Here is a 13,741-nt window from a genome sequence, read left to right on the forward strand (position 1 = left end):
TTAAACAGTTATATTTCCATTAATTATGTATTCTGGCCAAATTCTCAAATTTGAATTGTATCTTTCAGGAAGACCACCTTTCATTTTAAAGATATTTCACTTGCAGATTAAATTTCAAGCAAAGCTCATTGGACATACTATTGAGTTAAAACCTGTTTAACAAATGATAGAGACTTGTTTTGGGCAATGCTGTGAGAGAGGATCCACTATCCAATTGCAACTCAATGATATGTTATATATCCAATTGCAACTTAACTTTGTATATATTGTTTATTTATCTATATCCATATCATGTACAGTATGGATGTTTTGCTGACACTCTAGTGAGCAATCAGCTATGTTGTTTTCTAGGATTAAGTGAACTGTGAGTGCGGCATAGAAAATATTCTTAAATTGATTTGCTTCAGAGAGGCAAGAAAATTCTACCTCCAGTTTGAAAAGCAGTTATTCACTGAGCTCTTGCGCCTGCTGAATTTAGTTACTTTGTTATGTACAGTAATGGGTATAAAAAGCCTCCCCCCTTTTTTTTATATATTTGGGTTATCTTGCAGGTTTTGGTATTTTTGAAAAGAATAATCAATAAATTTCATCTCTGATAATGCCAGTTTGCAATATATTTGAGAAATATTCTAATTAGATTCTTAGGTGTTTGTGGCAATAATTATTGTTTGTTATTTGTCTTGGAAGGGATGCTTTCTAAGAAAAACTGCTATGTATTCACATACATTATTTATGGAAAACATCAGCCTGTATGCCAGAAGCCAAATCCAGTATAAACTATTAGAATTCAGTGGATTTAATTGCTTGGCCTCTGATTGATGAAATATTCTCATATAAGAGCTGTTAGTGATTCATTTAAATATTATTATTTGCTGGTACTGTGCTTTAGTGTCTAAACTGTGAACCCAACATATGTGCATGTATATATGAAAAGTATAAAATAGATATTTATAGGTGTACATAAAAATAGAAATCTGTTTGAAACTTCATTGAATGAACTTTGTAACTGCATATGTTTCTAATTAGCCAGTATGAAAATTTTTAACATCAGAAAGAGAATATTAATGTAGTTCATTTATTTTGTTATGGGCTATCTCATCAAGGCTGTCTGCCCACTCTGGAGGTCTCTGTAAAGAAAACTCACTTATTGATGTGTTGGAATTTATAAAAATTCACTCACTCAGCCAGTTCAGAAATAAAGAAGTCAGATCAAACTCTCATTATTTTGTGCTTTTTAGCCTCTGAGGCAAATAATATATTTCTATGAAGGTTTTTAATTGTGCTCAGTTTATCAGGACCACTATTTCGTCTAATCACTTTGGCGAACATGTGGGTGTCCTGAGAAGAATAGTGAGTTTACTTTAAAGTATGTCCGATGAAATTGTAGAAGATATGAGAAAGATGGGAAGGATTTAATTACCCTTTATTCTTCATGGTTTGCAGCTGCTCCCACACTTCAGGATACAAAGACCAGTACTTGTGGTCTGAACTGAACTAAAAAAATAAGAACTTCAAACTAACTAAATTTAAATAAGAGCTAAACTCAAATACTATACAAAGACTAGTATCACTAAGATTGGCCTTTTAGGTCTTTACGTATGTAATACACAGAATGCGGGAAAACTACAGTATGTCTTCAATATCAAGAGGACTAAATTTCTGGCCTGAAAGGTGGACAGCAACTGACTGAAAAGCGTGCATGAAATAAGGTGGCGAGAAGTCTCTCTCTCTCTCTTAACTCCTTCTTGGCTAAAAGCCACAACTTAAATACTTAATAGTTTGCAAGCTCAATTTGCATACTAAAACTAACCGCGTTTATTCTGGCCGGAAGTGGAAAATAAGAGAAGACACTAAAGTTTTAAAATAAAATAAACTTTAGTAAAACATAAAATCCTTACAAGTTAATTGGCCTCACATATGATAATCCCATATTTTTTGAAAGATTCTAGGACTAAGAATAACATATTATGAAAAAGATAACTTATACATTCTACAAGGAAGATAGTTAATTTATCTAAATACCATACTGTAAGGAAAGCAAATATATAAAGTTTTATTTCAGAGGTTTGAAGTTATTAACTATTGAAATATATTCTTAAATGTTTAAATAGATTTTCCAGAAGATCATTTTCAGGAGGAAAATTATCATATATTCTTAATATTATAGAATGCCAAATAGCTCATTCATTTGGGTAGTTAGCTGGTGAGTATTTCATAAGACATAACACCTATAAAATCTGCAGATTAAAAAACCTTGCATTCAATCAAATTTTAATGAGCTGAATTGAAGGGACTTCTTAATCCCTTCAGTTCAAGGATGCTCATCAAAGTTTGTCTGAATTGAAAGGACTATGAAAAATTTCGTGCTGAAAAATTGTTTGACTAATTACATTTGAAGAAAATCTCGGATTCTTCATAGATATGCATATAAGTATTTAATTAAATAATAATGCTTTTTAATTAAATAATAATGTCTTGGGCATAGTAGTAATGCTGAACCTGTTAAAGCATAATTAAAAGCAAAAAGTTAATCATAATTAATTTAACCTATGATATTGTGGCAATTGAAATGATATAGGCATTCATGGATTAAGTGATGCTGACATAAAACCATACAGTTCCATTAGTGAATTAGATTGTACATCTGCACTTGAAAAAGAAACGATAATTTTTCCCATGATTATGACTATATTTCTCTTTCTTCCAATGATAGAAATATCTGGAAATGTTATTAGTGATGCAGTCCAAATGATATTAAAATATTACCTTTTAATTTCTGAATGGCAGTGTTTCAGATTTCTTGAATCAGCAAAAAGAGAAAAAGGGAAGCAGTTCAGGTTTATTTAATTACAAATAAAAATGTAGGATATACTGCTGAAATAAATTTTCTTGAAAGTGTGTTTTTAAATGCTAAGAAGTGAAGTGAAGGTGACTAATTTATTCAAAAGACCATGGAAATGCAAATTACTCCACATTTATGGATTGTGTGAAGTTGGTGTGTGACATGACCTCAGGGATTGATTCATGACTTTTAGGGATAATATCAGACTTCAATTGCTAGGGAAGGGAAAAAGTCAAGAAACGGTTTCATTATCATTCAAAAACAAGTTTTTCTTATTAAATTCTGTGCATTGAAGAAATTCGCTTTATGGAGAAAGTTTACATTAAGTTTCTGTACAATTTGTGGAAAACATAAGTTTTACTCTGTAAGTACTGGAATTTATTTTAGTATATAATAACTGTTCATTATAGAGAAATGCCGCAAATGTTTGTGCATCCACATAAAGATATTTCAAATGTATTTGACAAGGGGCATGGTAAATTCATGAAGAAGTCTGTTTCTTAATTTAGCTGCAAAAACTTAATGGTCATTCATATCAGGCAGGCTTTATAAAGCATGCTTATTGTTGACTAATTAATCTCTCATTTATAATTATTAAATATTATTTGTAACTTTACCACCCTTGATGAGGGCCAGTAATTTATTTTGTTTTTAGATATTGCAAAAGAATAGAAAAAATATAAACAAAAATAGAAAAATGATGAAAGGAGCAAGCTATTCAAAATATAGGAAATAGAATGTTCTTATTCTATATTGACTGCATAAACACAATCATTGCTGTTCCCCCCCTTGTATACAGAATATAATTATAAAAAAAAGTTTTTGAAAATAAAGGAGAACAGTATTCTTTCTTGAGTATTTAAAAATAATTTCTGATATTAGCATTAGTTATTGAGCATAGTGTTATGATCCTTTATGTTTGTTTATTTTTATTTGTTCATATTTGAAGGTTACATCAAGTTGGATTATGCATTTTGTTCTTTTAAATATGCTACTGTGTATATAGTTATTTTAAATTTGTGACAAATTGATCAGTTTCATATTTATAGCTGAGGCATTTAATTTTATTATACAATTTTATGTTATTATTTCAAATTTCTAAGACTGTGTTACACTAAAAAAGTTGTTGTAATATTATCTCATAGGTGTTTTGCAATTTGTCTTGAATGCTTTTTTTTTTTTTTTTTTTTTAAAGTATCTATTTTAGATAATGATATATTACAAGTTATAAAACTGATATATTACAGGTTTTCTACTGACCAATATGAGAAAGTACCATTCTTTATTTTTGGAGACTGTAATTTTTGCCTAGATACCAAAGATGCAATACAGGTAATTTCTTCAGAAAAATAAGTTTGCATAGTAATTATAACATTTATATGTTAGATAAATGGAAATAATTATAACAAGATAGCTAAACATTGTTTATTCTGTACTTCTACTAGCTGTTGTTATGTATTAGAGTTATAATATGTATAATCTTACAGTTACATATTTTGCAGTAATATTCCTCTAAAATATCTGAGACACAAATTTTTGTAGTTTATAGTTAGTCATGCAAATAGAATATTCAAATTCGTTAACAGGTATCTTAGTATATATTATTTTCTAAAATTGAAGGAATCTACAAGTAACATTGAACTTGCCAATTTAGTTTGAGTTTTACATAGTTGTAAAAAAAGTTTTAATTTCCATGTTTGCAAAAGAATAATGCACAACTTTAAAAAATGAGCAAGAGCTTCAAGTTCTAGTAATATATATGTTTCTTGTAATATTAGAAGGTGGAGTGAACATAGTTGTGTATGTTATTTGAATTAATTTGTTGAGGTTTTTAAAATCTTAGTGATAAAATCACTGGTTTACAAGGGAAAAAAAGCTGGTGATAAAATCTGAATGTGCATATTTTCTTCCATATTTTATTTTTTGTTTACTTTACCCTCCCCCCAACTCCAATTTTTTTTTTAAATGACCAACATAAAAGTTTCAAGAAAAATCAATTTTTATTTATTTTTAGATGTATACAAAACAGCATATTTCACCTTTATACTGAATGTATAATGGCCTACCATACTTTTCCTTTCCTTTGGAAATTTTTCTTTAAAATTTCAAAAGGTTGAAACAAAAAAAGGTTCAAAAGGTACCATTGCTTGCTTTTTAGCATCCGACATGAGGAAGCTTCCACCCTTGTCCTTTCAATTACTGCTCTCAGATTGATTTTGAGTGAAAGCAACAGCTGTCTTTTTCTTCTCTCTAATGAATTCATCTAATGTGAGCTGTTCATTACTGTATGTTATGGACAGAGATCAATCTCATTATTTAATAACCACACCATGTAGGTGTCTATGCAAACTGGAATTTCATTTGCAGTAACACAGTTAATATGTAAGACTTCAGAATTTTTTCGTATATTAAATGTGCCCACCAATGGGCGAGCGGTAAAATCGCTGAACAGTGGCAGGTATGACCTGGGTTTGATTACAGGTGAACATGCTAGCTGCTTGGGCATTTTCATGATTTTCCTCATGTGTAACGTGTATATGAGCCAGTTTCCCTTAAAATGTTCTCTACAATGGCATCCCTTTAGACAGATAGCCCTAGTGTGCTTTGCCATAATCAACTAAATCAAACCATATATTAAATATTGACCTCTTTATGTTTATCATTTGTATGTTGCAACACAAGCTAAAATATTAAGAACTTTATAGTCAGTAAGGAGATTTTTGTATCTGCAGATGTGAAAAAACTGAATTCCAAAGAATAGTAAATGACAGGTTAATATGTAATTAAGTGAAAATATTAATTCTGTTGGTGGAGATTTCCGAAACATAGGGAAGGGAAAACTACTGTAACACAGCTAGAATTATCTATGATATGTGTTTTTCATAATAAACTGAATTGCCTGTTTACTTTTATTCCTCTAGATTAAGTATTACAAAAGCCATGTTCTGAATTTCCTTGATATATCCAGAATACTAAAAAAATCATACTTTTGTTGGACCATGTGTCAAGAAATGCCAGCTAAAGGTGCTAAAAGGTGTTGTTAAATAATAAATTAAATATTACTACCATCTGAGTCATTGACTTGAGATGACATCTGAGTCATCTCAGCCTAGTATAATGATATTATACTAGGCTGAGATGGCCAATATGTATTTTGCTTATAGGTCAATGGATAGAAATGGATGTATGTGAAATTGAACGTAAGATATATGTACTGCACTAGCTATTTAACACATCTGTCTATGTCAAAAGTGCCCAAAATGGAGAAGTCTTTCAGTCCAGATGTAATAAGTATGCACAACTAGTGTTTATCTCCTTATAGAGACAATTACTAGGAATAGGAGATTACAGCCAGCATGTAGAATTTCCACACTGTTTTTTGTAGTTATGTTCTGAAGGATGAGTTTTTCCATTGCGGGTATGCATATGTAGGTATATGACAAGCCATATAGCTTTATACTGTAAAACTATAGTTCACTATAAATGTTTGCATTGGTACTCTTTGATTGGTCTTTCTTTCTTCATGACTTGACTAGCGAAAGATATTCCGAGAGAAGATCTTGTCAGAACTGCAGTTTAATGTTCCTGGTGTTTCAACATATTTATTTTTATACAAATGTTTTAATGATTGAAGCTAATATGTATCCATATTCTAACATATTATTTTATTTATTAACAAGTTTTATGTACTTGTTAATAAATAAAATAATTCTATCATCAAGTTCTACTTATGATGCTTCTTCCCTAAAATGTATATATATGACATGTATGGAATGGGCTGAAATATATATACCCAATAACACGGGTTCTCAGCTAGGTTGAAATTTCCCCTTGGGGAAAAATTTTCATGGCTCATGTGTGGGATGTGGTCAGCCATTTACTCTTTAACTTGTTTTAGTTTATGTATATAAAAAATTACTCTTATTCAAGTTTTATCAACATTTTCTATACTTTTGGTTTAATTAAAAGAACATTAAAAATAATCTAAATTTAAGTAGATGTATATGCATTTTTCAGTTTTGGAGTTGCATGGGGCAAAAAAACTTGAGAGCCACTGCAGTAATGTAAGCTCAAAGTATACCCTCGTAGTTATACCACCATAATATGAAATGTATAACTCTTTCAAAAACGTTTGTGGAAGAATCATATCACATGTATAAAACTTGCAACAACTGAATTTTGTTGTTAGAGGATGTTAGTATATTCTTTATAAAAGACATATGTGAAGTAATATCTTGTGGGGCAGCATACACAGGTGATCTCATGCAAATAGAAATTAAAGCATCTTTTGACTATTTAGTGTGATGCTGCATTTTGTAAAAAGTGTGCTCGAATGCAAATACTTGTGTTTCTTTGATCAGAGAAAAATTTTCATCAAACCACAACCTTTTTGGAAAATGTTTTATCCTCCAACTCCATTTTTCTGCATTATTTAAGTGTTTCTGTAAGGTCAGCATTTCTGGATAATACAAGCTATTCAGTATGATATAATGGACTGTCTGTGATGTACATGTAAGACAGGCATTCTACTAATGCTTCCATTGAAGTGAATGTTTGTACATTCAAGTTTTGAAAAAATTTCTTGGCTGCAGTTATCCCCCCCCCTGATATTTGCATTCAATAATTTGTGGTAAGGAATAAAAAGTTTTATTATTTAAAAATAATGACTGAGTCATTTCTTAAAAAATACTTCCATGCTAGGTGTTTTAAACTTTGTGCCTGTCATTGTATGCAGGTGGTTGGCACTTATTTATGTTTTACATTTCTGAAAATCAAGTAAGCCTTATATTTAAATTTTAGTGATTTAGATTTATAATTAAAATCTCGGTAATGTTTTTATGTTGATTGATTTTAATATTTCTGTATATCTTTTTCCTTTACTCTTTAATTGAATAATCTGAATATTTTATAAGTTCTGAAATTAATCAAAATTATTATTTAGAAACTGACCAACCAAGCTGTTCCTGTCTATGTCAAAAGTGCCCAAAATGGAAAAGTTGAAAAAATATTGTATAGAGATCCAGGGAATGAAAATAAGGTAAGTCTTTTATCCTCACGAGCAAAATTTAAAATGGAAATAAAGTAAAATTTCTGCTAAGATTCTGCAATATCCAAGGTGAACTTCTAAATGTAATGTGCAGTGTGCATCAGAAAAATGTATACATACTTTGAACTGTCATAGAAAATTTATTTTCCTACCTACAAAATTAAATTTCTAAGAAAACGTAATGTTATGTTTCCTCAGTAGGTAACAGCAGTCATTGATCTAGCTGTACAATCCAGTTAGTGTCAAGTGAAGTAACATCAACATAGCAGACATATGTTTGAGCTTTCAAGAGCAGATGCAGGTTATTAAGTGGTAGTGAAAGTTTGAAAATATTGCTGTAGTTCAGAGAGAGTGGAGGTGTGAGTGTGGGACTAATCCGCTTTCAAGAGTAATAATTACATGTGTACAAGAAAAATCTAAGGTCCGTGGAACAATGTGTGATGTGCATAAAAGCTAATCAGGCCAACCTTGTATGGCTACAAGTGATGAATCTTCATTTGTGGTGGTGGAACTGTTTCAACATTCACCAAAACCAATCGTCAAGCAAGGCTTGCATGAGAGTGGTGTAAGTGCTAGTAGTGTGCTATACATTTTGAAAAAGGGCAAGTTTAGGGTACATTCCAAGGCTGGGGCAACAGCTAAGTGATGATAACCCTAATCGCTGGGTACAGCTTTGTGAACGAGATCAGAAGGTGCTTAAACGCGATTCGGGGTTTATGGATAGCATTGCTTAGTCAAATGAGGCACAATTTAAACTTAATGGAAATGTCACTACGCATAATTGTGTGTAATGGATTGAAAATAATCTCCACATTACTGTTGAAAAGCTGTGAATTTTCCTGGTGTGGTTTGTCTCCTAAGGTATCATAGGGTCTTTCTGTTTTGAAGGTACTGTAACTGGAGAAGAGTATTTAACATTGCTTGGTGATTCCATTTTCCTTGCCATTCTTGCAATATGTGGTAATGATAGGGTATTACCAGCAAGATGACACCTCTCCTCTACATAGCATACCTGGATCAAAATGTACTAGGACATTTTGATAGGGTGCAGGGAACCAGTTGAGTTCCGTGTATGCTCTTCACACCTTACGCTGCTTGATTTTTTTGTATGAGGCACAGTAAAAAATGAAGCGTATTGTTGTTAACCATGCAACCTTGACACACTTGGATAAGATTCTAGTAGTTTGTGCAGAAATCCCATCAGACACTGTAGTGCAAAGCACAAGTCAATGGTAATTCATACTCTGAAATATTCTCTTTCGCAAAAAAAATCAAAGCACCATGGAGGAAGTGGTTGTTTTTGATGAAATTGAATATGTATATAGCTCATACATAGATAATAAAATAATGAAAAAATTAAGGTCATAGTACCTGTTCATGGCTCACAGTCACCCACTGAATGTTCAAATTCTATAGTACAGTCAAAAGTCGTTAATTCGGAGAGCCATAATCTGGAATAATCTATAATCCGGACCTCAAAGTTACAAACTTTCTGCGCATGCATCGCGTTTACACGTGCGCGTAAGACCTTTACGGCTGCGAATATGCGTGTGCGCATGCGCATAATACGTTTACGCATGCACGTTTAATGTATAACGGACGGTATAAGCTAAGCTAAAATGATCTAATTCAGTTAATGTTGCAGATTGCATTGTTCCTTAATCTTCAAATTGGATACGGCTTATTATTTTTTGCAGACTGTTAGAGCAATTTTATAAAAGTAAGCTTGAACTTTCGATTATGTCAAATAGAATTTCCAATATATATTTACTAATATGTAAAGGATCTACAAAGAGAAAGTATGTTTCGAAGTCCATGAAACAAAAAGTTGAATTGCTGTAAAAAATGGATAAAGGCATACCTTTGTTTCTTAACCATTCCGAAATCTGTTTATCAATTTCACGCTGCTCTGCGGGGGTTGGGGAGGGGACATCGCGGCGCGCAATGAACTGGAAGTTGATCTATTAGCACCATCCTTATCTTCAGGGCAGATGTTTTTATTTTATTCAGCTTATAATTCCGTACTAAATGTAGTATTTCATCTCGATGTATTCCGTCTTTGATATGATTTAAATCAAATTCCTTGTCATTATAAATATCACGAGTACTCATCAAATAGTTTTCTGGTTGCAATTTTCTAATTTCGACTATGCGTAATGTATGCTTTACGCATGCGCTCGTTGGAAGAAATGAATAAAGTAAACAAATAAATATTAAGCTTTTATTTTGTAAATTTTGATACCCTTTATATCATAATTGTTCTTTATTTCATTAATTACGGTTTCATATTTTTAATTTTATAATTTCTGCATGCCATTTTACCAGATTTAAATTGGTTATCTATAATCCGGAATCGCCGAAGTCCCGACGAGTCCGGATTAACGACTTTTGACTGTAGTTGGTCGAACCGCCCCTGGTGGCAACGCATGCTTGAATTCGTTGAGGCAAGGAGTGGTAGAGATTCCTAATGTCATCCAGCGACACATTTTGCCAGGCATTCATCAGTTGTCACTCCAGATCTGCGATATTTTGTGGTGCCCGAATCTGGCGGCCTACTATGTCTCAGACATGCTTGATTAGTGAAAGACTCATGATTCCAACTTCCTCTTCCCCCAGTGTAGGGGTCCACTAGCAGCCAAGTAATGCTGAACACTGGTAAATTGGTCTTGAGTTCAAATTCCGTTGAAGATGGGGCATGGCTGCATGGGTGTTTTTGTAGTTTTTCCCATGTATAATGTGTATATGAACCAGTGTTCCATAAAAAGCCCTCCACAAAGGGAAGAAGGCATCTCTTCTATCTTGGGCAGATAGCTCTTGAGTGCTTTGCCCAACCAGCCCCCCATGTAGCAATCATCCTTCAGTACCCTCTTCCTTCCTAGTCCTTGAATTGAAGCATATGTGCTTCAATTTTCTTACAGCTTCTTTACATAAAATATTCTTCATAACAATGCAGCATAAATAACAGTATTCTATACTATACTATGTATTGATATGATTATTACTGAGCTCCATAAACATGTGCAATATTCTAAAATTTTAAGTTATTAAATTATTTTAAGATTAATTATTAATAATTTTATTTAAGATTATTTAAATTAGATTTTCTAAAGGCATTTCACTTTGATATAAATCTTTCAGTTCTAGTTAGCAATCCCAGTTCCAATCCGTCTTGTCTTTACCCTCAGTTTCTAATGAAATTATTTGACAGCTGTTTTCATTTTTCATCATCAGTAGAGGGTGCCAGCAGCTTGACATCCTTCTTATCATTCTTATTGCCTAATCTTATTACTGCTTTTTCCTTCATCATTTGCACTTCTGCAGTTGAAGAAGGAGTTTCTATATTAAACCTTCAAAACTAGTCCTGTGAATTTATAAATATTGTGCTAATTCTTGTTGCTTTAACTCCTGCAATAATAGCTATTTGCATGTCATTTTAACTCGGATACACTTGATTTCACATATGTAATATTCAATTAAAAACTCTTCCTTGCCAAATAAGATTTAAAAAGCTCAATAGCTTTTCCATAATTCTCTTTAGAGAGCAAAATCTTCTAATAAGCTGGCGAGTTCGGTTTCATGCATTGAAATAAATGATCAAATTTATCCTCAGAATTAGGAGATTCATATTTAAAGTAAACAATATTTTCATTGCCATTCTGTAAAAGATAAATTTAAGGCAATGCAACAGTATTCGTATTCAACAGATACACAGTTTGCTTCACGTTAGTGCCTTTTCTGCTTAAAAACTGCTTTCTCTATAGAAAACAAATCATTTCTCAAAAACAATGAGCAATCCAGACTTTTTTAAGGTTAGTTTGAAATTAAAATAGGTGAAAATTATGCAGGATACCTCTGTTTTATAAGGAGGACTTTGCTGCTGAACAGTGCAAATTATTATGAAATAAATGCTGTACATCTTATATGTATTACTTTGTGTATTTTGACTTAAAATGTTGTCTTTAGAAATTAAAGAAAATTCTGATCAGGAACAGTTTTTCCCTTTCATTATGAAAATAACTCGTACTTTTGTACTTGCGTAGATCTTAAAATGTTTCCCTTTTTTTCAGGTAAGCTTTTCATTAGTTTTAACATTATTGATAAATATAAATACATAACATGAACAATAGAGTTAATTATTACTCAAGGAAAGAATATCAGCTATAGAACTATGATTAAAAACAATAAAGACAGTAGGAGAATAATCATTAGGATCACTGGCTTTCTTTAGTTCATCAAAAAAATCATCTAAAAAAATTAGAATGTCATTATTGTCTACAGAAACATCAGTCTTTTCTCTCAGAAACTGGGCCATGCCACCAAATGTTACCTATTCAATAAAATGTCAGCACCAACTCTCCTGCTGAGATCTGTGAGATTTTCTTTCCCAGGGCACTGGTATCACTTAAACCCTGTATTTCGTTAACTCTGTTGGCAGCAAATGATTTCTATCATTTTGTTGTCCTCTTAATCCAACAGAGTGATTTTTGAATCCGTCCAAAAAACACCAAGGAGCGCCTTTTTTTAAATGCACCATTTCCTTGACTTTGCTTGCTAACTGAGCGGCAAGCAAAGCGCCGAATAATTCTAGTTTTGGAAGAGTGATTTTTCTTAGTGGCGTCACTTCACACTTGCTAACCAATAAATTCACTTTGTTTGGGTTGTTTACTGTATTTGGTATTTTAGATTTTTCTGTATTTAACAATTTCGAATGAAGATGTTTGAAGTGTTTATGTACTTTTGCATTGCTGCGAAGTGATTGATTGTAACAGAAATGCATTTCTAATGAAATTCGAGGAAATAAGTCTAAAGAAATTGCAGGGATACAAGAAATATAAAAAAATTGTCTAAAGTCAATTCCTACTTAGATCAACACAGAAATATTTTAAAAATACAACAAAATTTTAAATATGTGAAAAAATTATATTAACATCAAGTGTCATCAACTACAACTTTAAAAAAATGTATTTGAACTTCAGTGGATGAATAGAAAGTATTTTATTAACAATTGAAAATTTGCACAAGATATTGGTTGAGTGTGAGCTGATAGTAGGAATTTTAAAAAGTAAAATTTCAATAGTCAGTACAAGGCAGTCGCATGGTGTGCACATTATATATTTACTATGAATTTAATTGAAATCTTCTCTAACAAGTTTATTATTATCTATTTCAATGCAGATTGAATTTGAAGGTGAAACCACTGATGGAAACTTTGCTCTTGATGACGTCACCTTTTACGATGGGAACTGTCGAAGTAAGTATGATAACACATTTTTATGCTCTTTTTAAATGCAGCTAAGATGCTCTTCCCTATGTCAGTCAGTAGCGATATCTGCCATGAAACCTCTGGCAGCCCCCATTAAAATTTAGCCTTTGGAAAGTTGTCAGAATTAAAATCATAAAATGAAGTGCAGTACAAGTTGTCAAATGAAGAAAGTCCATGGTTTCACCGGACGGACATCATCAGCAACTACACTAGTGCGGTGCAGGTATTTATATAAAATGTCCTGTCGAGAGTTGAAAATTTGCCGTAAAGAATGCACGGGGTATGTCCACTGGGATAGGCGAAAATACAAGAGTATTCCACACTTTATCAGTTGAAAGGAGTTTATATATTTAAAAGTTGGTCCACTTTCCTCTTTGCCTCAGAACTAAACTGTTAATTGGAGAGTGAGAAATATGGCATTTTTATCATTCAGATATCAAATCATTATAGCATAATGTGGCTAGGGTACAAATAGGGCGCAGCCTCATCCACCTAATCGACAAGATTTTATGACAAACAAGGGCTGCACCAGGATAGCTTACAGCCTACAGCCATTTTTAGGCAGAAGATGGGCTTTTTCATTTCCAGT

At 32.2% G+C, this 13,741-nt stretch overlaps 1 protein-coding gene across 3 annotated transcripts in view; it reads left to right on the forward strand.

Moving 5' to 3' along the window:
• Nucleotides 1-13,741, forward strand: part of LOC146996629 (uncharacterized) — a 42,723-nt gene that overhangs the window by 19,106 nt on the left and 9,876 nt on the right. For all 3 annotated transcript variants that reach the window (XM_085821329.1, XM_085821327.1, XM_085821328.1), the window contains exons 3-5: nucleotides 4,090-4,174; nucleotides 7,785-7,880; nucleotides 13,065-13,140. In XM_085821329.1, the coding sequence (XP_085677455.1) occupies nucleotides 4,090-4,174; nucleotides 7,785-7,880; nucleotides 13,065-13,140 (257 nt within the window). The remainder of the gene's footprint in view (nucleotides 1-4,089; nucleotides 4,175-7,784; nucleotides 7,881-13,064; nucleotides 13,141-13,741) is intronic.

The sequence above is a fragment of the Stegodyphus dumicola genome, chromosome 7, assembly GCF_044657685.1.
Source record: "Stegodyphus dumicola isolate Sdum_Otavi_A_Nest chromosome 7, ASM4465768v1".
NCBI lineage: Eukaryota > Metazoa > Arthropoda > Arachnida > Araneae > Eresidae > Stegodyphus > Stegodyphus dumicola.